Here is a 24430-nt window from a genome sequence, read left to right as displayed (position 1 = left end):
CATCAAATGTGACTGCTTTATCCAGCTTCCATGCTGTACACTGCAGCGCATCTCCATTAGGCCACAGCTATGATCAGCTTAGCTGCATTATTTGTTAGAATCTGAGGTAGTCTGAAATCCACCTGCTCATCAGAAACTTCTGTTGCCTCTGTCATGCTTTACACTGCAGCGTTGCTCCATTAGGACACAAGCTTTGTCTTTCCTCCATGCTTTACACTGCATTTATGACCCATTATAGCACATCTATGATTAGTGACTCTTGCAGAGCTGTGTTCTCTATCGGAGTCTGAGGTAGTCTGAAATTTAAGCTTTCCCTCTATCATGCTTTACACTGCAGCTTTGCTCTGTCAGGACACGGCTACGATCAATGACTCCAGCTCGGCCGCATTGAATGTCTCAGTCTGAGGTAGTCCGGTTACTGTTCTTTCTCTCTGTCCTGCTTTTTTAGTGCAGTGCTGCTCCATTAGGATACAAGCTATATCCCTCTGCCATGCTTTACACTTCAGCTCTGCTCCATTAGCTGCATTGTACAGTATATTTGAGTCTGAGGTCGTCTAAAATTCAAGCCTTTTCTCATCAGATTATTGTGCTGCTGTTCTGTCCCTTTCCCATGCTTTACACTGCAGCTCTGCTCTGTTAGGGCACAGCTATGATCAGTGACTCCAGCTTAGCTGTGATGTTTATTGGAGTCTGAGCGGGTCTGAAATCGCCTCCTGTTTCATCAGCATTGCAGTGCAGGGAAAAAATCGCAACATGTCCCATCTTTTGGCGTTCCCTCAGAACGCATCGCCCATTGGTTTCAATGGGGCCGTTATACGCATCGCTTGGTGTGCGAGGCGCAATGCGAGGCTTCCCATGGAAAACGATGGAAAACTCTTGCCGATCCTTTCAGCTGCATCGGAGGATCGCACTTATACTGAAGACTTCTCATTCTGCCGTACAGCGGTGGGAGGACTTGGCTTTTGCAGGACAACCGAACATTTCTAACGTTTTTGATCGCTTTTTCTAATATTTTTTCTGTGAGACCGTGTGACCCGAAAAAGCGCAATTCTGTTGTTGTGCGTTTCTTTTTTCCTGATCACCTCCACCATGCGGGATAAATAATGTGTTACAGTGATAGATGGGACTTTTACGGCCGTGGCGGTACCAAATGGACTTTTGAGGGTTTTTAAATATAAATATGGGAAGAGGTGTTGTATTTTTTTCTTAACTTTTGCTACAGTTTTATTTTTTCTAATAAAACTTCTTTCACTTATTTTTAAACATTTTTTTTTTTTTTTTTCTTTTCGGCCTTATAGGGGACTTGAACTTGCGGTCATCTGATCGCTCATACAGTATAATGTTATACCATAGTATTACATTATACCTCATTTTGACAGGCAGTCTCTCAGGTATCCATTCATGGCGGCCCTGGGGGCCCCAGGCCGCCAAGGCAACCAAACACAACCTCGCAATCTCATCTTAGAGGGGCCATTCAGAACCCCCGAACTTTAATAACGATGACCAGCTGCGATCAGTGTGAACGCTGATGATTGCTCTTGCCAGCGGGTATCAGCCGGTACCCGTATGCATGTAGGGATCCCACTCCATACTACACCAATGCTTGTGGGTGTACATGTATGCCCAAGAGTGTCAAGGGGCTGATCCTTCATTAACTTAAAATGATGCTGTGAGGCTTGGGCCATGCAAGGACTTTGACTGCAACAGGCGTCATGCATGCAAAGATTGCCATGTAGCCCTTCAGCCTTGGACTTTGAGGCTAATGGGGTCCCGGTGCAGCGCCCTCCTCTCCCACATGATTGTAGGGGGGCGCTGTCTCTGTGTCATGGCAACTCCGGACCTTCTAAAGGTCGCCAGGGCTGCCATGAATAGTCGCCTATTAAGATGTGCATGTGGCACGTCTAATGAGATGCCTGTTAAAATATAATATAATGCAGTACAATCAAACGATCAGAAGTTCAAATCTCCTACGGGGCCTAAAAAGGAAAAAGAAGGAACATTTAAGATTTTTTTAATTATTATTACTAAAAAAAATTTAAATAATAAAAACCTTTTTCCAGTCATTGCATCAAAAAAAAGGGGTTAAATAACTTGTACCAAGTTTTTGTACTGTAGCTACATCCAAAGCTGCAGTCGGCTTTCTTGGTTTACTGTTGGTTATAGAACTGCTGCGGTGCATAGCGGGAAATGTAGAGTCCAGTGCATAGTGGATGGTAAGGGGAGGAGCGCAGGCGCCACGCATCTGTAATGGCAACCAGCAGAGTTGTGATCGCAGCTTTGGATGTGACTGGAGTATAAGAATGATTGCATTTTGGTTTCTTCTTACTTTACTGCACTGATTTCCAGGAAAGGGACAGATTACCCCGGACGATGTGTCTCAGTTACCGGCATGAGTGAACTCTGCAGGTTGGGTTAACGATCTTGGCTTGACATCACAATCTCCCGTGGGTTTCTCCTCATCTACCGGACCACCCTAGGACCTGCCATGATGCCCGGGGAGCTTATTAGATGGACTTTATCTTCTTTGTTTGAGCCTTTTCACAAGTATCTGGGAAAGCAGGGTGACAATCAATATGGCTGCCATGCCCGCTCCCGTGTAGTTTGTCGCACGCTTCTCCCAGACATCTGGGTATGAATGATATGGATCATGGTGCTTGGTGGGGGCTGTGATGCCAGTTGTAGGGGTTAGGGAGGTGTGCGTTCCTATAGACGTCTCGCAGTGTCGCCGGCCGTGAGTCAGCGTCGCTGCGGAGGGCTGTGTGGGTTTAGTCTTTGTTGTCTGATAAACAGATTACAGATTTATAGGGTCCCCGTGCTGGGGGGGGGTCTCTCCCTTCCTCTCTGCGCTCCACCTGTTTCCTGCGCCCTGGTAGGACAGATCAGGAAATCTACCCACCATCCACTGCAGCACATTGGCCATTAAAGGGGCCCTAAATTGTGTCATGAGAAGTTCAGCAACTTACTAATATACTTTTGTTACAGTTTCTCAGGGTTCAAGAACTCTGCTTGCTGTCAGTATATGGGAATAGTCTTGTTTAGATTCAGAGGCTAAAATCCTGTACAGAGCTCATATTTCTCCCAGCTGACTGTTTGTTACAATGTATCCAGAACAGACAATACTCTGCGAACCCCAAATGACACGTTTCACCTGCACTGCTGGGTTGTAACCACAGGAGAGCGCTCACACAGGACTAGATAGACTCCATATAATGGCAACAAAACATCAGCTGTGAGATGTATTAGGACTGTATGGATTGTCGGCCTCTTGGGGACTGTTTCCATTCTCTGACAGCAAGCAGAGATGTTGTGAGGAATTTATGTATCAGGGCTCCTACCCGCTGGCGATGGGCTTTCCTGCGATGCGAGGAGTGAGTGAAACGCATGATGATAAATCCAATGACTTTCAATGGTTTCATTCTCCCTTCTGATGTCTTCACTCAAGGCTCGCAGCGATGAGAAAAATCTGCGCAATCGCCCAGCAGCGCCGGCCCCATTGAAATCAATAGGAGAAGATGGCGAAGCAGGCTAGGAATCCCCCCGAGACACCTCCATGGCCACCCCTGTATTAACCTCTGCAGTCCCCCCTCCCAGTCTCATGCTGTTTATCCTCTTGTGCCATAGAGGGGTCTTTGGGATCTCCGGATCTGCACAGTTACATCCCATCCCATCCATGCTGAGCCTGTATACGGTCAGTGCAGAACTCCTCCAGCTCCCTCTACTGACCAGTCTCGCACACTGCACCAGCGCCATGTACAAAGCAGAGAAGTCCCAAAATGTTTTTGGTCGCTTTTCATCGCCGCTCATTCTTTATCACTTTCATACACTCTGATGGAGAACTGCAGCGCCCCCTAATGTTCAGCTTAGTCTGTACAATAGAGAGAAATGGATATATTCGCTTAGGTTTATCACAGCAGCAACACAAATGCCCCTAATGTCTCAGGCTCTAGCCTACTGATACATTGTAACAAACCCCCGGTTCCTTAAAGAAAAAGCTGAACAGCGCCTATTAAAGTCAACGAAAGCCTGTGGCCCTTCAGTATATATCACCCGCAGCTGTCGGGTGTGCTGGGAGTTGTAGTTCTTGTAAGGTTGGAGAACACTTGATCTCGGCTGTGGATGATCATTGCCAGAGCCCTGGGAATCCCTCTTCTTTGGTTTCCCTCTGGTGTTTGATCTGCTCTCCGGTTACAGATTCCACGTCCGCTGCCAAGTCCCCTCTGGATTAGGACAGTAATGTCGCTGCTCGGATGACGGAGCTGTGAAAGAGCAGAGGTCACAATCCCAGGAGCTCTCTAGACGTCTCCCACAAAGCTCTGCTCTCCTTAATGTCATGGCCATATAATAAGAATCTAGAGACCATTTTTTGCAGTTTGTTACAATGTTTCAGCGCAGGGAAGCGCCGCCGGCCTCAGCGCAGGAGAGATGTCTGCGGCGTTTATCTCATAGGGTATTATTACCCTGCGCTGATACGTTATATCGCCGTGTGACCGGATGGCTTCTCAGCCTTTGAATGGCGGCTATGAATATTTCCATTCACTGACTGCAATGGATAGAAACAACCAAACTGATACATTGTAACAAATGATCAGGATAAGAGAGTGATGCTCCTAGTGTTTCTGGGCTTACTGCATGCACCCCGTGCAGAGAGGAGGAGATTTGGCCTGCCTGCGCACGAACGGATGTGCATTGCGGAATCTTCAGTCGGCGTCCGCATCACGGATCCACAGCGAATACCGTTCGTTACGTGCTATCGAATTGCGATTTCCGCGAGCAGCTGAAAAATCGCAGCATGTTCTATTTAAATGCAAGTTCCCCATGGACGACTCTTCCACAAATGACATTGCAGAAAGGTTGCAGATTCCGCATCATCACCTAGCAACTGGGCAGGAAAAAAAAATCTGTACTGCGCATGTCCGACGGCGAGCCATCTGCACCATCCGCAGTACAGCTAAATACAGGTACATGCGGATGCCAGCTGGGCACAGGATGGGATTCTGCTGCCGGCTCCCGCATGCAGAATCCGACCCGTTCGTGTGCAGGCGGCCCTAATGTAGCGCTGGTCGCACATGCGCCGGGACACTCCATTCACTTCCAATAGGACTGTCGGAGATGGAGTACAAGCTCAATAATTTCCTGTTTAAATGAATGGGAGAAGCGACTGCGCAGTGGAGAGAAGAGTGGCACCTGGATAGGGGGTAACCGCTTGGTGCCTGAGGGGGCTCAGAAGTATCATACTTGGCCGGTGGGCCCTGGCACAGATTTTGCATTGGGGCCCTGGAGCCTCATGTTGGACCTCTGCTTGCTGCTTTTGAGGATTAAGTCTCCTATAGTCTTCTATATGGGATTTTGGGGACCTGAGGTCACCCCGAGGGGAGACATTTTCCCTCTCATTGAGAACAGTTGACACCCGTTTTGCTTCCTGATGGTCTCATTGCTCCTTCTGTTTCCCATAGACCCTTGACGGCAATGTATACGATCACTTAAAGGACTATCTCATGGCGTTCAGCAGGACGGAGCTGGAGACATGTCAGGCCGTACAGAGCACATTCCAGTATTTGTTGGAGACCTCCAGCCGGGTAAGTGGCCTTCATCACATATATACATCGCTGGGCCTGGCAGGCCTCAGATAGCACCCGGTTGGGTCAGCGTTTTCTAATGGAGGCATCTTAAAGGGGGTTAGAAAAACATGGCTGCTTTCTTCAAAACACAGCGCCACCCTTGTCATTGGGGTGTGTCTGGTATTGCAGCTCATTCACTTTAATGGAGGTGAACTGCAATTACAGATACGATCCATTTGCCAAGAATGGCGCTGTGTTTAGAAGAAAGCAGCCATGTTTTTCTAACTCTGGACAACCCCTTAAGGGGGCTTTAAAAGTTTCCTATTTTATGTGGTTTCCTATAAAGTTGCCCCGGTGTATGTGTTTAATATAGGGGCATTAGATTGTCAGCTCCTCTGGCAACAGGCATTGATGACCTTGTATAAAGCCCTGGGAGATATGTTCGTTCACCATAACGCCTGGACTCACTGAAAACCTATAACTCAAACTCAGGTGATAGTTATGAGATATGAGGAACTGTTGGTTGGGGGTCCTAACAATACATTAGAGGTCCCTGCGCTGTGAAGCGCGCACTGGGCTCACCTGGGAATTTTATTCCCTAACCTCAAAAGTCAGAAATGGATTCTGGGTAATCTTGTGCTTTAGTCACAATCAGAGCTGCATTTGGGTTTTGTAGCCCATCTTTCCCTATGGTGCCTTCCTTTCCATAGAAGACTCTATAGGAAATTAAATGGCTGTGATTGGTTCACTAAGCGCTGCAATGATTGGCTAAGCCGCGGCGCACAGGAACCAATCAAGGCCAGCACTTCCTGGAGGCGGGGTTTTTGAACTTCCAATCAAGGAAGTGTTGCCTGAAGACTTGAAACAAATGCCAGGGATCTGCAAGGAGAAGTGCGGCGGAGCGGACAGCAGCTGTTAGGTGATGTATTATGGTTTTCTTTTATGCAACCAGGGCTTATTTTTGGGGGGTAGGGCTTATATATTTTAGATCCTCTGAAAATCCTGGCAGAAGAGCGCTACAAAGTCGCACGACTGTGTAGCGACACAATCACAATATCGCCGTGCACAGATAGAATATCATTGCAATTATTTTTTTTTTTTTTCTCGCTCCGGTATCACCGGTGTGAAAAAATCCGTAATGCAGTGACTTGTTCTAAACTGACGTCAGCAGAGTTAATCTGCACAGAAACTGAAGCAGCAAGAGATACTAAAAGGTTCTGCAGCCTGAGAGAGGAGATGGCAAAACTTTGAATGCTGCTTTGAATGTGACTGGAGTATATGAGATGATGAAAAATCAGTAGATTTCCAGATTTAACATCACCATGACCCGAGTCTATTATTGCTCCCCCCTTTTAACAACGGTCATTGTCTGCTCCGTGTTCCCTGCCCTAACACACACGTACCCCTCCTCTCTTTGATGTTCTAGGCTTTCATGCAGCTGAAATTCCCTTCCTCGGTAAGAACTTCACAGATCGCTAACGTTCCTTCAGTCATCGCTTGTCATGTATCTCCCTGTTCTGTGCATGTTCCATCCTGTTAATGCGGCTCCTATGTTCTGGTGACATGGTGCGATGATCGCTGCTCTCATCCTTCACTCATATCAGGGGTTGCAGGTTGCACTTTGCTTCATACTATGGTTTGGGGTATTTTTTACCTTGTTTTTGATTTTTTTTTTATCCCTTTTTTAATTTGGGTTTATGTATTTGCTTTATGGTCCGATTAATTTATATTGCTGCAATGACTTTTTTTCTCATGTGCTTCATCGTGGATGGGTCTGCAGTTTCGCTCTTTTGGTTTGTGGGTAACTTCTCACCATGAGCTAGATGGTAATCCATTGATATCACTGAATAAATGTTTCATTACTTGTAGGTGATGCGGGATTACAACCTCCAGTTATTCATCCAGGAGAATCCAGTATTTCACAAAGCTCAGCCATTTCAGTTTCAGCCAAGTGACAGTGACACGGTAAGGAACACAAGAATATAAATGTTATAACACTGCCCCCTATGTACAAGAATATAACTACTATAATACTGCTCCTATGTACAAGAATATAACTACTATAATACTGCTCCCTATGTACAAAAATATAACTACTATAATACTGCCCCCTATGTACAAGAATATAACTACTATAATACTGCCCCCTATGTACAAGAATGTAACTACTATAATACTGCTCCTATATACAAGAATATAACTACTATAATACTGCCCCCTATGTAAAAGAATATAACTACTATAATACTGCCCCCTATGTACAAGAATATAACTACTATAATACTGCCCCCTATGTACAAGAATATAACTACTATAATACTGCCCCCTATGTACAAGAATAGAACTACTATAATACTGCTCCCTATGTACAAGAATATGACTACTATAATACTGCCCCTATGTACAAGAATATAATTACTATAATACTGCCCCCTATGTACAAGAATATAACTACTATAATACTACCTGCTATGTACAGGAATATAACTACTATAATACTGCCTCCTATATACAAGAATATAACTACTATAATACTGCCTCCTATATACAAGAATATAACTACTATAATACTGCCCCCTATGTACAAGAATATAACTATTATAATACTGCTCCCTATGTACAAGGATATAACTACTATAATACTGCCCCCTATGTACAAGAATATAACTATTATAATACTGCCCCCTATGTACAAGAATATAACTACTATAATACTGCTCCTATGTACAAGAATACAACTACTATAATACTGCCCCTATGTACAAGAATACAACTACTATAATACTTCCCCCTATGTACAAGAATATAACTACTATAATACTGCCCCCTATGTACAAGAATATAACTACTATAATACTGCCTCCTATGTACAAGAATATAACTACTATAATACTGCCCCCTATGTACAAGAATACAACTACTATAATACTGCCCCTATGTACAAGAATACAACTACTATAATACTGCCCCCTATGTACAAGAATATAACTACTATAATACTGCCCCCTATGTACAAGAATATAACTACTATAATACTGCCCCCTATGTACAAGAATATAACTACTATAATACTGCCCCCTATGTACAAGAATATAACTACTATAATACTGCCCCCTATGTACAAGAATATAACTACTATAATACTGCCCCCTATGTTCAAGAATATAACTACTATAATACTGCCCCCCATGTACAAGAATATAACTACTATAATACTGCTCCTATGTACAAGTGTATAACTACTATAATACTGCCTCCTATGTACAAGAATATAACTACCATAATACTGCCCCCTATGTACAAGTGTATAACTACTATAATACTGCCCCCTATGTACAAGAATATAACTACTATAATACTGCCCCCTATGTACAAGAATATAACTACTATAATACTGCTCTCTATATACAAGAATATAACTACTATAATACTGCCTCCTATGTACAAGAATATAACTACTATAATACTGCCTCCTATGTACCAGAATATAACTACTATAATACTGCTCTCTATATACAAGAATATAACTACTATAATACTGCCTCCTATGTACAAGAATATAACTAGTATAATACTGCCCCCTATGTACAAGAATATAACTACTATAATATTGTCCCCTATGTACAAGAATATAACTACTATAATACTGCCTCCTATGTACAAGTGTATAACTACTATCATACTGCCCCCTATGTACAAGAATATAACTACTATAATACTGCCCCCATGTACAAGAATATAACTACTATAATACTGCTCCTATGTACAAGTGTATAACTACTATAATACTGCCTCCTATGTACAAGAATATAACTACTATAATACTGCCCCCTATGTACAAGAATATAACTACTATAATACTGCCCCCTATGTACAAGTGTATAACTACTATAATACTGCCTCCTATGTACAAGAATATAACTACCATAATACTGCCCCCTATGTACAAGTGTATAACTACTCTAATACTGCCCCCTATGTACAAGAATATAACTACTATAATACTGCCCCCTATGTACAAGAATATAACTACTATAATACTGCTCTCTATATACAAGAATATAACTACTATAATACTGCCTCCTATGTACAAGAATATAACTACTATAATACTGCCCCCTATGTACAAGAATGTAACTATAATACTGCCTCCTATGTACAAGAATATAACTACTATAATATTGTCCCCATGTACAAGAATATAACTACTATAATACTGCCTCCTATGTACAAGAATATAACTACTATAATACTGCCTCCTATGTACAAGAATATAACTACTATAATATTGTCCCCTATGTACAAGAATATAACTACTATAATACTGCCTCCTATGTACAAGAATATAACTACTATAATACTGCCCCTATGTACAAGAATATAACTACTATAATACTGTCCCTATGTACAAGAATATAACTACTATAATACTGCCCCCTATGTACAAGAATATAACTACTATAATACTGCCTCCTATGTACAAGTGTATAACTACTATAATACTGCCTCCTATGTACAAGAATATAACTACTATAATATTGTCCCCTATGTACAAGAATATAACTACTATAATACTGCCCCCTATGTACAAGAATATAACTGCTATAATACTGCCCCCTATGTACAAGAATATAACTGCTATAATACTGCCCCCTATGTACAAGAATATAACTACTATAATACTGCCTCCTATGTACAAGAATATAACTACTATAATATTGTCCCCTATGTACAAGAATATAACTACTATAATACTGCCCCCTATGTACAAGAATATAACTACTATAATACTGCTCCCTATGTACAAGAATATGACTACTATAATACTGCCCCCTATGTACAAGAATATAACTACTATAATACTGCCCCTATGTACAAGAATATAACTACTATAATACTGCCCCTATGTACAAGAATATAACTACTATAATACTGCCCCTATGTACAAGAATATAACTACTATAATACTGCCCCTATGTACAAGAATATAACTACTATAATACTGCCCCCTATGTACAAGAATATAACTAGTATAATGCTCTAGTTTGTCCCCTGAGTTCGGGGTTTGTGACGTGGATGACGCTGTAGGTGACCTCTGTCTTCTTGTTCTAACCCAGTGTTGTCTGTGTCTCTGTTTCTGTCCTCCTCCTCGGTCAGACTTTTAGCGCTGTTCCTCTGGTTGATGTTGAACCGTCTCCTGTCAGTGCTATGAGAATTTCTCTAGCCAAGGTATAGCCCGCTCGCCCTGTCTCCCGCTTTCCATTGATCATGTGACCCTTCATTGTGATTCCAATCTTGACATTAAACCTTTTGGTGATGAATCATCTATAAGTCTCCTCGGATACAATGTTTCCATATTTGTATCTAAGCTGCGCTGCTGCTGCACTTGGATACATTGTATCAGAGGAGCTCATCTCCCATTACTTTATCGCTTCATTGCAGAGTTCACCAGTAGAATCAATACCGTGACCTCTTTTGGACTGGGATTAACCATCTAGATACCACGGGGCAGAGTGCTGGGCTGCAGCCGGCCATGAGCCTCACATCCTGACCCTTACATTGCAGCCATGTGGCAGGGATCGGATATTTCCTGCTGCTCCATTACACTTTTCTGCAGTTTCAGCAGGAAATTCCAGACAAACTTCCAAGCATTCATGGAGTTTTTATCATGGCACCGTTGTTCAGTGCTGCCGCAGCACCGAGACTCCTTGCCCTTCTTGTATCACTTGTTCAGTGTCTTTTCATCCTGAGCTTTCTGATGCATTAACAGAAAAAGCCAGGACTCCAGAGATACTTGCCTCCTCCACCAGCCCTGACTCTGTATCTCTTGATTGGGTATGGTAATGGCTGTCATCTGTTACCCATTTTCCCATCTTACCATATGTGTGCCCCGTGTGGGTACTGTCCCATGCCGTAGGGGTGCTGAGTTTATACTACATGAGGAATTGTAGGCGGCATCAGAGTCCATATCTGCAGTTATGATGCTGGTCCTGGTTTATGCCACCCAATACTAGCTCAGTGGTTGCCCATGTAGTATTGGTGACCAGGCTTTGAATCCAATTAGGGGGTAACATGTACATATTTATGTTTCACCTTTATATAGTGCCAAGGCTGTAAAATGCATTAGTGCTATGGAAATGTCAGGATGATGGTCCCTGTCGTGCTGCAGTTCTCCCACATGGTCTTTGTATACGGTACATGCATCAGTGATGGGCGTAGGTTAGATGCCAAACTGTACAGAAAATATATATGGCACTAGTATGCCTGGATTCTGCTTGTGCAGAAAGCAAGATAGCTGCATAGCCACAGCAGAACAGCTTCGGGAATTAATACTCTACCAGAACCAAGCTCATAACATAAATACAGCACCAGAACCAAGCTTGGTAGATCAATGCATTGCCAGAACCAAGCTCATAGCATATATTTTGCACCAGAACCAATTACAGTACATACGGCAGCAGAGCCACACTCGTAATGTAGATACGGCGTCAGAGCCATGCTCGTAACCTTATATGGCGCCAGAACTACGTGATTGTGTTGCAGGGGTGCTGTTGGGCTGACAGCGGCTCCTCAGAACATCACTGGGACAAGACAGAGCCAGGATGAAGCTGATTCTTGTAGGTTCACAGGATGCTGTCATATGGAAGAAGAAATCATCTGGCTGGGCAGACCTAAGGGGGAGATGGCCCTCATCCCACATCTGTCTGGTGCCCGTATACCCGCTGCTGGTATGCGACATGTGCGATCACATGGGTTGCATGTAGCCAAAGCCGTCCATGATTGGTATCGACACTCTGACTCTTGTAACCATTAAAAAGCTGTAGGAATAGTGACACATTTACAGCGAAGTCTGATACATTGTGGATGCGCTGTGAATTCTCTCCAGTGGAGGTGTTGGCGGTGCCACCTCAGCTAGAAATAACCTTTCCTTGGATCTGGAAGAGTACTGATTTATATTGTGGAGAGCACCAAGTGGGCGTAGGGAGGCCTGCAGGCGATGCAATGCTTCCTGGGAAATAAGATATGCAGATGGTATAATGTCTCTTCAAATCCACGTATTGGAAGGCTGACCTTCTAACAGGCCTTGCAACATGGCTAAGGATATCTCTTCCTATGAGCAAGCACTGAGCTCTTCAGTGGCATCTTCTGATTTTTTTTTGTATGTTCGTGAATGGAGGGCGACTTTGGACTTTTCACTAGAGAGATCTCTGTGCTTCTACCAGATGGCCTAACAGGGTGATGACAGTAGGTGCAACTTCACACCCAAATTCTCCCAAGTCCCAGAGCATTGCAATGGTTACCTACCCCTATAAATGATCATGTCACCCCTACTGATGGGCAATAGAGGGATCAGTGACGCCCACTTACCGATTACTATTACCGAGTCCGGATAGGGACTTTAGGGAGGAAGCTGTTGTTAAGATGCAGTTGCACTCTGATTGTGTTAAGGAAGTGCCTAAATAACAACCCCCTACATATTGTGCCTCAAGATCACACATGACGGCCATTACAACACAAAAGTGTTGCCGCTTCCGGGACCTTTCAGCAATCAGCTGTGATCTGCAGAAAAATCCAGCTGCAAGTGTTTAATTTCCCTGCACTGCCTCTGCAGGGGAGATGAAGAATTACATGGTGCCTATTGCAATCCCTGGGATGTTGGTGTAATGCATACCGGTAGATGTGCTGTAACTACTATGGCCGCCTTACATTTGGCGCTGAAGCTTCCAGGCCTGTTTACGCCATATTCCTCCCCTGATCTCTTATTGGGTTGTCATTCAGAAGGCTGGAAAAGCTGAGTGATCACATCTGTGGCCATATTGGAACTCATCCAGCGTTGACCGGAGGCGACGACGGAAGGTTTTATACTTATGGGGGACTTTTGAAGGAATTGTCCTTTACTATTCTGACCCTTGGGGGTTTCTGGGAAGCACTTTGCACCTTTGCCTCCAGTTATGGAAGTTTTTTTTATGGTTTCTGCCCATCCGGGAGGATTTCCATTGTCTTGTGTCAGCTGTTCTCTCCACGGCCCCGACTTCCTTTTGGTAGAGCGAGCGCACATTGTGCCGAAACGCTGAGGCTGCAGACGCGGAGCCTTTCCTGTTTACACTGGAATATCTGTATCCTGCGAAAGCCGTGAGGGCGATATATCATCTCAGTGGGGTTGGAGGTCACTTCAAGGACGGCAGAGATGATCCGCTACACCAGGGGTGTCAAACATGTTTTCACGGAGGGCCACATCACTGTTATGGTTGCCACCAAAGGGCCATTTATATGGGCTCATTCGCACGGGCGTATTTGCGCTTTGTATGACGTGTATATTTCTTTTCCGAGTATAATACAGATACAGAATACGCCTGAAGGCAGGAGAAATCTATGGGACCGTCTCGCGTTTGCGCAAGCAATAAAAATAACGCAAGAAGGTCCAAACCTTGAAAAGATTGCATATTTCGTGGACCAAAACTGCATCCGCCGGTGCGAATGAGCCCTAAATGTAACTCCTCCTTAGACCGCTCTGCCGTTCCCTGCACCATGGTGGGGCTCTTCTACTTCCACCTCTTTAGTCCTGATCTTACAACCATGGTGGATGGCGGCGGTGCCAGGTAGGGGGTGACGGAGCTGTGCGCCACCTGTGAGCTGCTGCACAGAGCAGTGTGAAGGTGCGCCGGAGGTCAGAATCAAAGCTGGCTCCACCCCCTGTGCTGGCACCGCCCCCTCTGCCAAGCGTTGGCAGCATTCTTCAGGGAAAGTGGAAAGCCAATCCTTCTACAGTTGGACCTCATCCCCGGCCACATAAATGACGCGGTGGGCCGGATTAAGTTTGACACGTGTGTACTATACCGTCATATTAGGCAATCGCACAAGTAGCAATTCCACAACACAAAGTGCTTCCCTGATGAGCTCTGTTGTCTGCAGTTGCAAGTGAAGGGGATCATTACGTGTGAACACCTCCAGTACAGCAGTCTGTATTCCCCAATGGGACAGCTCTGCTTGCTTCCAGTGAATGGGAACATTCCTTGTCTAGATGCAGAAGCTGAAAACCTGTACAGACCCAGCGCTCAGTTGGGGCTTCATCACTCCATGGGAGTACCGATGGAGAACCCATTGATGTGATTGGTTCTAGTCACATGAACCTCTTTTTACGCAGTTAGTCCAAGTAAAGAAAACTCAGCATGCCTGGAGGAGAATTACCCACTCAAGGCATTGGTCGCATTGCAAATGGATCCTACTCGCATCATGTGAGCGTGTTTTGGTTTCTACCACTTGTAAGGGCTCGTTGAATCGTAATATGCAGTGAATAGAACACCTCCTAACAGTCTGGTCAGACGCTCCTCTCTACTGGTGGTCTGTAGGGGGCATCCTGAGCCCGGTCACCTTGTGTGCCCTCACACATCCACCGGTCCCAACACCTCCTAAAAGTCTGGTCAGAGGCTCCTCTCTACTGGTGGTCTGTAGGGGGTCCTGAGCCCGATCACCTTGGGTCCCCTCACCCATCCACTGGTCCCAACACCTCCTAACAGTCTGGTCAGATCGGCCCGGTGGAGCAGGAGTGATATTAGTGCTGCCGTTACTCCCCTGTACGGCGCTGACTTCCTGATATACCATGGGGAGAATTAATTAAGAAGCTCATGTTAGATGATAAAAAAGTATCAAAATCTAGTTAATGACCTGCTTGTGTTAAAAAAAAAAAAAAAAAAAAAAAAAAAACTTTTTGTGACATTCTGAGTGTATGCTGCTGTCTGACACTTCCCTGAAAAGGGGTGTGTCTAGTCGGGAAGGGGCATGGCTGCCTAACTCACACACTTATGTATAATTTACATCTGAAACTGTACATCGCCCCTCTTCCCCCCCCCCCCCCCCCCCCCCCCCCCTGCAAAAACAAGCAGAGATTTTAAAAATGAGTAATCTTCCTGTTTACATCCAGGGGCTGAAAACCCACCTCAGGCTGCCTGCACACAAACGGGCACCCGCAACGGAATCCGACCGTGTCTGGCTGGCGTCCACATTTTTTCTCCTCTTCATCTGTACTGCTTACAGCTGCTGCGACTCGCCGTCCGACATGCGCAGTACAGGTTTTTTTAAAAATGTTTCTTTTTCCAACACTGTTGCTAAGCGATGACACGGAATCTGTAACCTTTCCAGGTCGGATGGCTTTCATTGACTTCAATGGAAGTCGTCCGCGCGAAATCCGCTCAAAAATCGAACCTGCTGCGATTTTTTTTTTTTTTTTTTTTTTTTTTTTTTTTCTCTCCTCTGCTCTCGGAAATCGCAAGTGTGCCAGAAGAAGCGATTTCCCATAGCATTTAATGGCGGTATTTGCTGCGGATCTGCAGTGCGGACGCCGACGGTTAATGCCACAGTTTGTGTGCAGGCAGCCTTAGTGTTATGCTTCCCACAGCTGAGGGTTTGTTACATTTGTTCCCAGTCTAGACAATCCCCTTGGACTCCCTGCACTTATACACTGTAGCAAACCATCAGCTTTGTGCTGCTGCTGCGTCCCCCACAGAGGATTGTCTGGACTGGATACAACTGTACAGCCCAATTTAGACACAATGATTATTGATCAGAAGCCATCGTTTAAGTGATAATCGTTTGATCGCTCAGACGGCCCTTGGAGTGACCGTTTTGAGCGATCCTCTTTGCATACTTTATAGTAGCTACTATAGAATATGCAGGCGGACCGGGACACTAATAGAACAATACAGCTGCTTTGCATAAACAAACAGCTGTATTCTTCTCCACTATGACTGCCAGTGTCCCCGCTGTGAATTCACAGCAGGACACAGGCACAGAGAATCTTATCAGCACAGACGGCTGATGACCGCCTGTTCCACTGATACCAGCTGATCACTGAATTCTAGTTTGATAGAACTGAGCGATTAGCGACTTGTGCACAAAAACTGCACAATGTTCCTGCATCTAGACAGAACGAGGATCGCTCAAAAGACGGCTTTGAGCGGTTTTTTTTTGTTTTTTTTTGAGCGATTCTCATTGTGTCTAAGAGGGCTTTTACAAACCCTCAACTGTGAGAAGTATTGAGTCTTTTTATATTCTGGATGCAGACAGGAATGTTCCTATTCACTGACAGCAATCATAGATCTTGAACAAGTTGAAAAATTGGACACACGTATAGTAAAAAGCTGCAGCCGTGTACAATAATGGGGCCGCGGCGGACATTCTGCAGCATTTCCGTACCCTAGAGGAGGTGCAATCGCTGCCACTAATCTCCCTGCCTCCATGATGATGGCCGGCATATAGTGACTGGCCCTGTGTCCGTCTTGATAGCCGGTATGTTTTAGTATTGTAGTCCGCTCGTCTCGCGGTTGGTGGGCTCACTGTGGTTGTCGCTGCCGGTTGCCTACATGAAGGGGCTCCCCTTTACGCCGTTATCGGACCCCTTATAGGCTGTGAGAGAAGAGAAAAAAATATTGTTAAATCAGCTTTTTACGGTCCCTGGCAAGAAACCGCTCGCCGCCTCGTGCCAAGATGGAAAGGAAGGTAAAAGTAATCTCTGTAGGGGCCAGGGGCGAGGCGGGGGGCTGTACTCCACATGCTCAGATACCCCAGCAGGTGCTTCAGGGTTCAGGGGGGTTGATCCCTTCTGGTAAAGCTGGGTGATGACTGCAGCATTTCCCAACTGTCTGGATTCGGCTGGACAGTCCCAGATTCGGGGGGCTTCCCAGGAGGCCAGAGATTTCCCACCGGGTAGGAATGGAGTACAATAAGCGGAACCTGTTGCTGCCGCTCCAGCCCCTACCATGTGATCGTTGCAGCCAATCATTGGCCTCAGCCATACCAACGCCAGGGACTGGTTGCAGCAGTCGTGGTGATGCAATCCGGGAGTGAGTGAGGACCGGTGGTGGGGGCGAACGAGAGGGGGCAGAATTTTTTATTTTTATTTTTTGTTTTTTTTTTTAGCATACTGCGTAAAAGAGGACATTATTATAGTGAGGCGGGTACTGATGGGCACTATTACTATAATGGGGTCACTGAAGGGTGCGATGACCGTGACTGGGGCATCCCTGAGGGGTACTATCACTGCAGCGGGGTCGCTGAGGGGCACCATTACCGTGAGTGGGGCATCTCGAGGGGCGCTATTATTGTGACTGGGCACTATTGCTGTGAGGGGGTCACTGAGGGGGGGGGCTTTTACAGTGAGAAGGCACAAAGGGCATGGCTTACAGTAAAAGGGGCGTGACCTTACAACCGGTATTGCAAATCTTGCCACAAAAATGTCCTTTTTATCCTAAAATGGAAGTATGTGACCGATACGGCTGCCGCCTCTGCAGGGTCACGGACTTGGCTGGTTGGAAAGCCCTGATGGAAGTTGGGGGGCTGTGAGGTTCTAGAGCCTTGAAGGAAAAATCTAGCTTGGTGTGCAGTCCTATGTAAGCAGACTAAACCTGGCATTCAGGACTCTGGAAAAGCTGAGTGCCGGGTTCTGCGCGGAGCTCTGCTGTTCGCCGCCATACTTTCCGAGGAAGCACCCAACTGTGAGGGTTTCTTTTTCAGCAGTGTTGTAAAGTGAATTTCTGCAGTCGGACACTTTGCACCCCGTGGTGACATCACACATCCCAGCGCTTCGCTTTATGTCGCTGGTATTCGGTTTGTTGGACGGGGTGTTGGTTTCGTGGCGAGCGCCATATGATTATATACGGATGTAGCAGAGCTGACTTCATCTCTTAAAGGATTATTGAACAGTTTTGCAACTTTGTAACAACTTTGTGTAACCCTTCTTTGCATTGTCATTCTCTCTGCTTGCTGTCCATGAATAGAAGCCATTCTTCTTATCCGGGGAGGATGGTGTTTTCCTTTGTATCCAGTTTCTAGAGCCTGGGGGCTCGTTCATGGGTTCCAGCATGGCCCCGTCATATATACTGTGTATCCCACCTTGTGCTGTCTGTGCTTGCTTGGTGTATATGGTGATGGTTGCATGGCGGGGCTCCGGTAAATCGTGACTCATTCGCTCGCAGGGGATGAGGATGACCCCCGCAGAAGCCATTAAATGTTTGTCATTGTGTTCTTTTCGTCCTGCAGAGTCGACAGCTGGAGTCGGAAACCGGCACCACGGAAGAGCACAGCCTGAACAAAGAAGCGCGCAAGTGGGCGACACGGGTGGCACGGGAGCACAAGAACATCATCCACAGTCAGCGGGTAGGTGGAGAGCGCTGCCGCAGGCCTGGTAGTCCCATGAACTATGATAATGCGTGATCAGCTTATGTATGTAGAGTCATGAAATGGGGGAACCCAGACAAACTGGCACACAGTGGCCCTGTAGTTGGGGGGGGCCAAACTGATGGTGTTGATTGCACCAACTCCATAAGTAAGATGTCCACGGTGCAATTAGAACAGTACCAGCTGATGGGACCAAACTTCCGTCTGTCGTAACTCTACCTTGTGCTCCAGAACAGTGTTGGTCCCTACAGTCTCCACTAGCTGGCATGTGCCCCCCACCACCGTGCCTACTGCAGATGTCCTCCATAACGGTGCAGGCAGCAGGTGCTCCTCATATGTGTCCGGTCTGCATGTGCCCTCCATAACTGTACCAGCTGCAGATGTCCGCCAGATAATTGCGGTGTGCATCGGCCCCTGCAGTCACCCTTTGGTAATCCTGCTGGCCACAGGAGCCCCCATATCTGTGCTGGCTGCAGGGTCCTCTCGCTCTCCTATCTTTCTAGTTTGCATGTGTCCTCCACATCTACTGCAGATGTCCTCCATAACCGTGCCGGCCACAGAGCTCCTCCAATAACCCCACGCAGTAATCATACTGGCCACAGTAACTGCATCACCCGCACCGGACCCCCACATCTGTACTGGCCCCTCTATCTTGTCTGTGTGTGCCCTCCATAACCGGACCAGCTGCAGATGTCCTCCAGAATAATGATGGCTGCAGTGGTTCCCACGGTCATCCCTTAGGAGTTCTACTGGCCGCAGAAGCCCCTCCATAGCAGTGCTGGCCTCCGGGCTCGGACACTAACCCTACAGTAATCATGCTGGCCTCCGTAACTGTGCCCGCCGCATGGGTCCTCATATCTGTGCTTGTACCTTAACAACCGTGCCAGCTGCAGATGTCCTCCAGAATAGTGCCAGCCACTGGGACAAGACAGTGACTCCATAATAACCGTGTCAGCCCTCCATAACAACACCGACTGCGTGGCTCCTAGAGTAACCCTTCATTAACTGGTGCTGCCACAGGGCCCCTTATATTCTGCTTCTCTACACACGCCATCCATAATGGTGCCATTTGTAGATGCCCTCCAGAATTGTGCTGGCATCAGGGACCCCTACAGTCATCCCACAGTAACCATGCTGGCCGCAGGGGCCCGCCAATAATTACGGGGGTCATTAATTGTCGTCCCCTCTTCCTCCCCAGTTGCTGGATGATCTGGAGTGTCAGAGTACCCCCGCATCGGAGCAGGGCCGCATGGAGCTGGAGCAGAGGATCGAGGAGGTGAAGGAGAGTATTCGCAAGGCGGAGGTACATAGATGCAGATGCATGCTATCGTATGGGATGCTCTTTGCATCGTCACCGGGACGGATCTGCAGATGTTTTGTGCTTTTAACTTTGCTGCCAATATACAAATGGAACGATAGTTTAAAAGGCAAGAAACTGTAATTAACCCCTTGTAGTCTGTACGCCCTCCAGCATCGCCGTTTGTATGGAGTGGGATTGGGAGGCGATCCTGCCACATACATGACGAGTACCATCCGGACATCCACCGTCAACAGCCGCAATCAGCAACTCTAATTGCAGCTGTTAACCTTTTAGATGCCCTGATCTAAGTTTGGGGGTCCGATGCAGCCCCCCCATGATGAGATCTCAAGGTGCCATTCAATACCTTGGCAGCTGAAAGCCTTCTGAACGTCCCCAGGGTTGCCATGTATTTCTGTCTTTTAATGTTGTCCTGTCCGAGTAGAATGATGGGAGAAATACCATACACTGCAATACTGAAGTACTGTAGTGCATGGTATAACAGTCTATTGTAAGTTCAGTTATCCTATCGGGACTTTAAAAAGGTATAAATACATGGGAAATAAAGTTAGTTTTTTTTTTTTTTTTGTCCTTCTGAAAAATAAAGGATACTAAAAGTTTAAAAAAACAAAATAAACTTTTCCAGTATTTTATAATTTTAAAAAAAAATCAAAAGAAATAAACTGTTGGTACCCGGGTGTCCGTAAAAGTTCAATCCTATCAAAATAACAGATGATTTATTCCACATGGTGAACATCGGCCGAAAAAAAATACACAAAGCATAAATTGCTTATTTGTCATCCCTTCTTCAAGATAAAATTTAACAGAAAGTGATCAAAAAGTCGTATGTCCTCCAAAATGGTAGCAACGAAAACCGCAGGGCGTCCTGCAAGAAAAAACCCCTTCCACAACCCTATTGACAGAAAGATGGGTTACGGTGGTCCAAAGATGGTGACACATATATATAATTTTTTTCTTTTCTTTTTTTTTTTTTTATGCTACTTAGACCTTTTTTTTTTAAGTTTTTCAGTACATCGTATGGTACATTAGATGGAATCACTGAAAAATGCAACTCGTCCCGCAAAAATACAACAAGCTGTCCGACTGATGCTGATGGAAATATTAGTTATGATATTTTCAAATTGCGGAGGAAAAGCAAAAAAAACCCCAAAAATAGATATATAACTGTGTCCTTTAAGGTGTTAGTGATCCAGCGGAGATTACAAAACAGGCGGCCTCGCTGCGCCGTGTTACGTACAGGCAGATATTCCACTGACAACATGTCCCATAATTCTACATAATACATGCAGCAGCAGTTATTTCATGTCTTCTCCACACACATCTAAAGCTGCTTTCAAAATGTTGCTGGTTGCCTTCGGAAACCTACAACTATTTATATCCACCCTTATCAGTCATGTGACTTAACTGCTGAGCGCTCCCAAAATGCACTGCTCCCTGATAACCGGAAGCCAGCAGAATTCTGAATGCAGCTTTAGATGTGATTGGAGGAGAAAAAAATCCTAGAACTAAAAAAAACGTAAAATATGAGAAAACGCAAGTAATTACAAAGTTCCTCAGCTTTTTATTTAGATTAGAGCTAATCCGGGCCCTCCTGGAATTATCGGACTGCGATCAGCCATGAAGGGACGGTCAACCTGAAATCGGCCTATTCTGTACTTGCAATCTGTTTTTGCCGCCGTTAACCATGGTGACGGGAAGTAAAAAAAAAAAAAAAAACAAGTACCAACTTGGAAATCATGTCGAAAAATTGCATAAAAATCACGTGAAAATCCCACAAAATCGGCCTATTTTATATAGATTACAAGCCCTCCTGTGAATATACCCTTAGCATAACCTGACGGTGAAGCAGGAGGTGGCACGCTATTCTTCCCAGTTATCAGCCACTTCACTGGGCAGAGGCTGTGTTTATGATAAATAGTCTCGCCGTTACATAGCGGTATTGATAACGGGAACTCCCACAGCGCCATTAAGAATCTCTGGTCAACCAAAGCCCTATAAAGCCTAATATTACGTTATTCTCTGCGCTTCGGCGCCCCATTATCCCATATAATAAGCCTTTGTATGGAATTAGAAGTCGGAGCTGCAAGTGGTAATTATATGATTTTCCGCTCGCGCCATCTCAGGAGCCGTAAACGTTTTATTAGAGGTCGCCTCGCTTTGCTGTAATTTATGGCTCTGGCTGTGTAAGTCTTCTCCCCTTTGTTACGCGCACAGAAGCCCTGCCAACGTCTCTCCGGTTTTACATGCGTCTCCTTATACTTTGCTTTAATTAAATTTTAATTAACGCTGTTACAAATAGAAGTAATTATAACCTCGTGTTACAAACATATTCATCCTGGAGCGAAGCTTCAGCAGCTGCGAAGGAGGCGGGACGCAAAGACGAACAGCGAAACGCATCGAGGTTACGGGAAGGGATCAGCGAATGATTCACCTAGCAAAGATTCAGTTTCCTGCCCTAGCCTCCTGGGCAAGACGGAGTAACCCCGATGGGCGTTCAGCATGCCAAGCCCACGCTCCACCCGCCCCAACTAGACCCAGATCTGTTTGCTAGGAAGAATTAGTCTTTGGATTCTTTGCAAAGATCTATAAAAACATAATTAGCAGACTGATTATTTGTTGTAATCCGTTTTTCTTTAGTGGTTTCTCCTTGCTTGAACTATGAACTCTGCAGCGCTTTCTGGAATCATCCTTAGGGGGATTTTGCAGTGTTTTTAATTACAAAACTTCATAATGTTCACCTCCTCTTGGGAAATACTTCAGCACTCCCACAGCTCCCCCAGGAGTGACAGCGCAATTTCTTAGCCGTTAATGGCTGATGTAGTCACACATCAAGTCAATTTCTTCATTGTGGTTTCTCTCCTGGGGTGAATTGAGGGGATAAAAAAAAAAGACAAACACAATCCATCTAGTGTCTTCTGGGATATAAAGCTTTAAAAAGTCCGTAAAGTGAGGAAAGAAAAATAACTTTCAAAATACATTTTCACACTGAATATAACTACTATAATACTGCCCCCTATGTACAAGAATATAACTACTATAATACTGCCCCCTATGTACAAGAATATAACTACTATAATACTGCCCCCTATGTACAAGAATATAACTACTATAATACTGCCCCCTATGTACAAGAATAGAACTACTATAATACTGCCCCCTATGTACAAGAATAGAACTACTATAATACTGTCCCCTATGTACAAGAATATAACTACTATAATACTGCCTCCTATGTACAAGAATATAACTACTATAATACTGCCCCCTATGTACAAGAATATAACTACTATAATACTGCTCCTATGTACAAGAATATAGCTACTATAATACTGCTCCTATGTACAAGAATATAACTACTATAATACTGCCCCCTATGTACAAGAATATAACTACTATAATACTGCTCCTATGTACAAGAATATAGCTACTATAATACTGCTCCTATGTACAAGAATATAACTACTATAATACTGCCCCCTATGTACAAGAATATAACTACTATAATACTGCCTCCTATGTACAAGAATATAACTACTATAATACTGCCCCCTATGTACAAGAATATAACTACTATAATACTGCCCCCCTATGTACAAGAATATAACTACTATAATACTGCCCCCCTATGTACAAGAATATAACTACTATAATACTGCTCCCCTATGTACAAGAATATAACTACTATAATACTGCCCCCTATGTACAAGAATATAACTACTATAATACTGCCCCCCTATGTACAAGAATATAACTACTATAATACTGCCCCCTATGTACAAGAATATAACTACTATAATACTGCTCCTATGTACAAGAAAATAACTACTATAATACTGCCCCCTATGTACAAGGATATAACTACTATAATACTGCCCCCTATGTACAAGAATATAACTACTATAATACTGCTCCTATGTACAAGAAAATAACTACTATAAAACTGCCCCCTATGTACAAGAATATAACTAGTATAATACTGCCCCCTATGTACAAGAATATAACTAGTATAATACTGCCCCCTATGTACAAGAATATAACTACTATAATACTGCCCCCTATGTACAAGAATATAACTACTAGAATACTGCCCCCTATGTACAAAAATAAAACTACTATAATACTGCCTCCTATGTACAAGAATATAAGTACTATAATACTAACCCTATGTACAAGAATATAACTACTATAATACTGCTCCTACGTACAAGAATATAACTACTAGAATACTGCCCCCTATGTGCAAGAGTATAACTACTATAATACTGCTCCCTATGTACAAGAATATAACTACTGTAACACTGCCCCCTATGTACAAGAATATAACTACTATAATACTGCCTCCTATGTACAAGAATATAACTACTATAATACTGCCCCCTAT

At 44.6% G+C, this 24430-nt stretch overlaps 1 protein-coding gene across 5 annotated transcripts in view; it reads left to right on the top strand.

Annotated features, from left to right (window-relative positions):
• Nucleotides 1-24430, top strand: part of FCHSD2 (FCH and double SH3 domains 2) — a 140539-nt gene that overhangs the window by 97063 nt on the left and 19046 nt on the right. For 2 of the 5 annotated variants that reach the window (XM_066588307.1, XM_066588304.1), the window contains exons 9-14: nucleotides 5454-5576; nucleotides 6985-7014; nucleotides 7428-7523; nucleotides 10716-10787; nucleotides 18594-18710; nucleotides 19930-20034. In XM_066588307.1, the coding sequence (XP_066444404.1) occupies nucleotides 5454-5576; nucleotides 6985-7014; nucleotides 7428-7523; nucleotides 10716-10787; nucleotides 18594-18710; nucleotides 19930-20034 (543 nt within the window). The remainder of the gene's footprint in view (nucleotides 1-5453; nucleotides 5577-6984; nucleotides 7015-7427; nucleotides 7524-10715; nucleotides 10788-18593; nucleotides 18711-19929; nucleotides 20035-24430) is intronic. The other 3 variants (XM_066588305.1, XM_066588306.1, XM_066588308.1) reach the window with 3 other exon arrangements.

Source organism: Eleutherodactylus coqui, chromosome 1 (assembly GCF_035609145.1).
Source record: "Eleutherodactylus coqui strain aEleCoq1 chromosome 1, aEleCoq1.hap1, whole genome shotgun sequence".
Taxonomy (NCBI): Eukaryota; Metazoa; Chordata; class Amphibia; order Anura; family Eleutherodactylidae; genus Eleutherodactylus; species Eleutherodactylus coqui.
The sequence above is the reverse complement of the archived record's forward strand: the minus strand, read 5'-3'. Positions and strand labels throughout refer to the sequence as shown.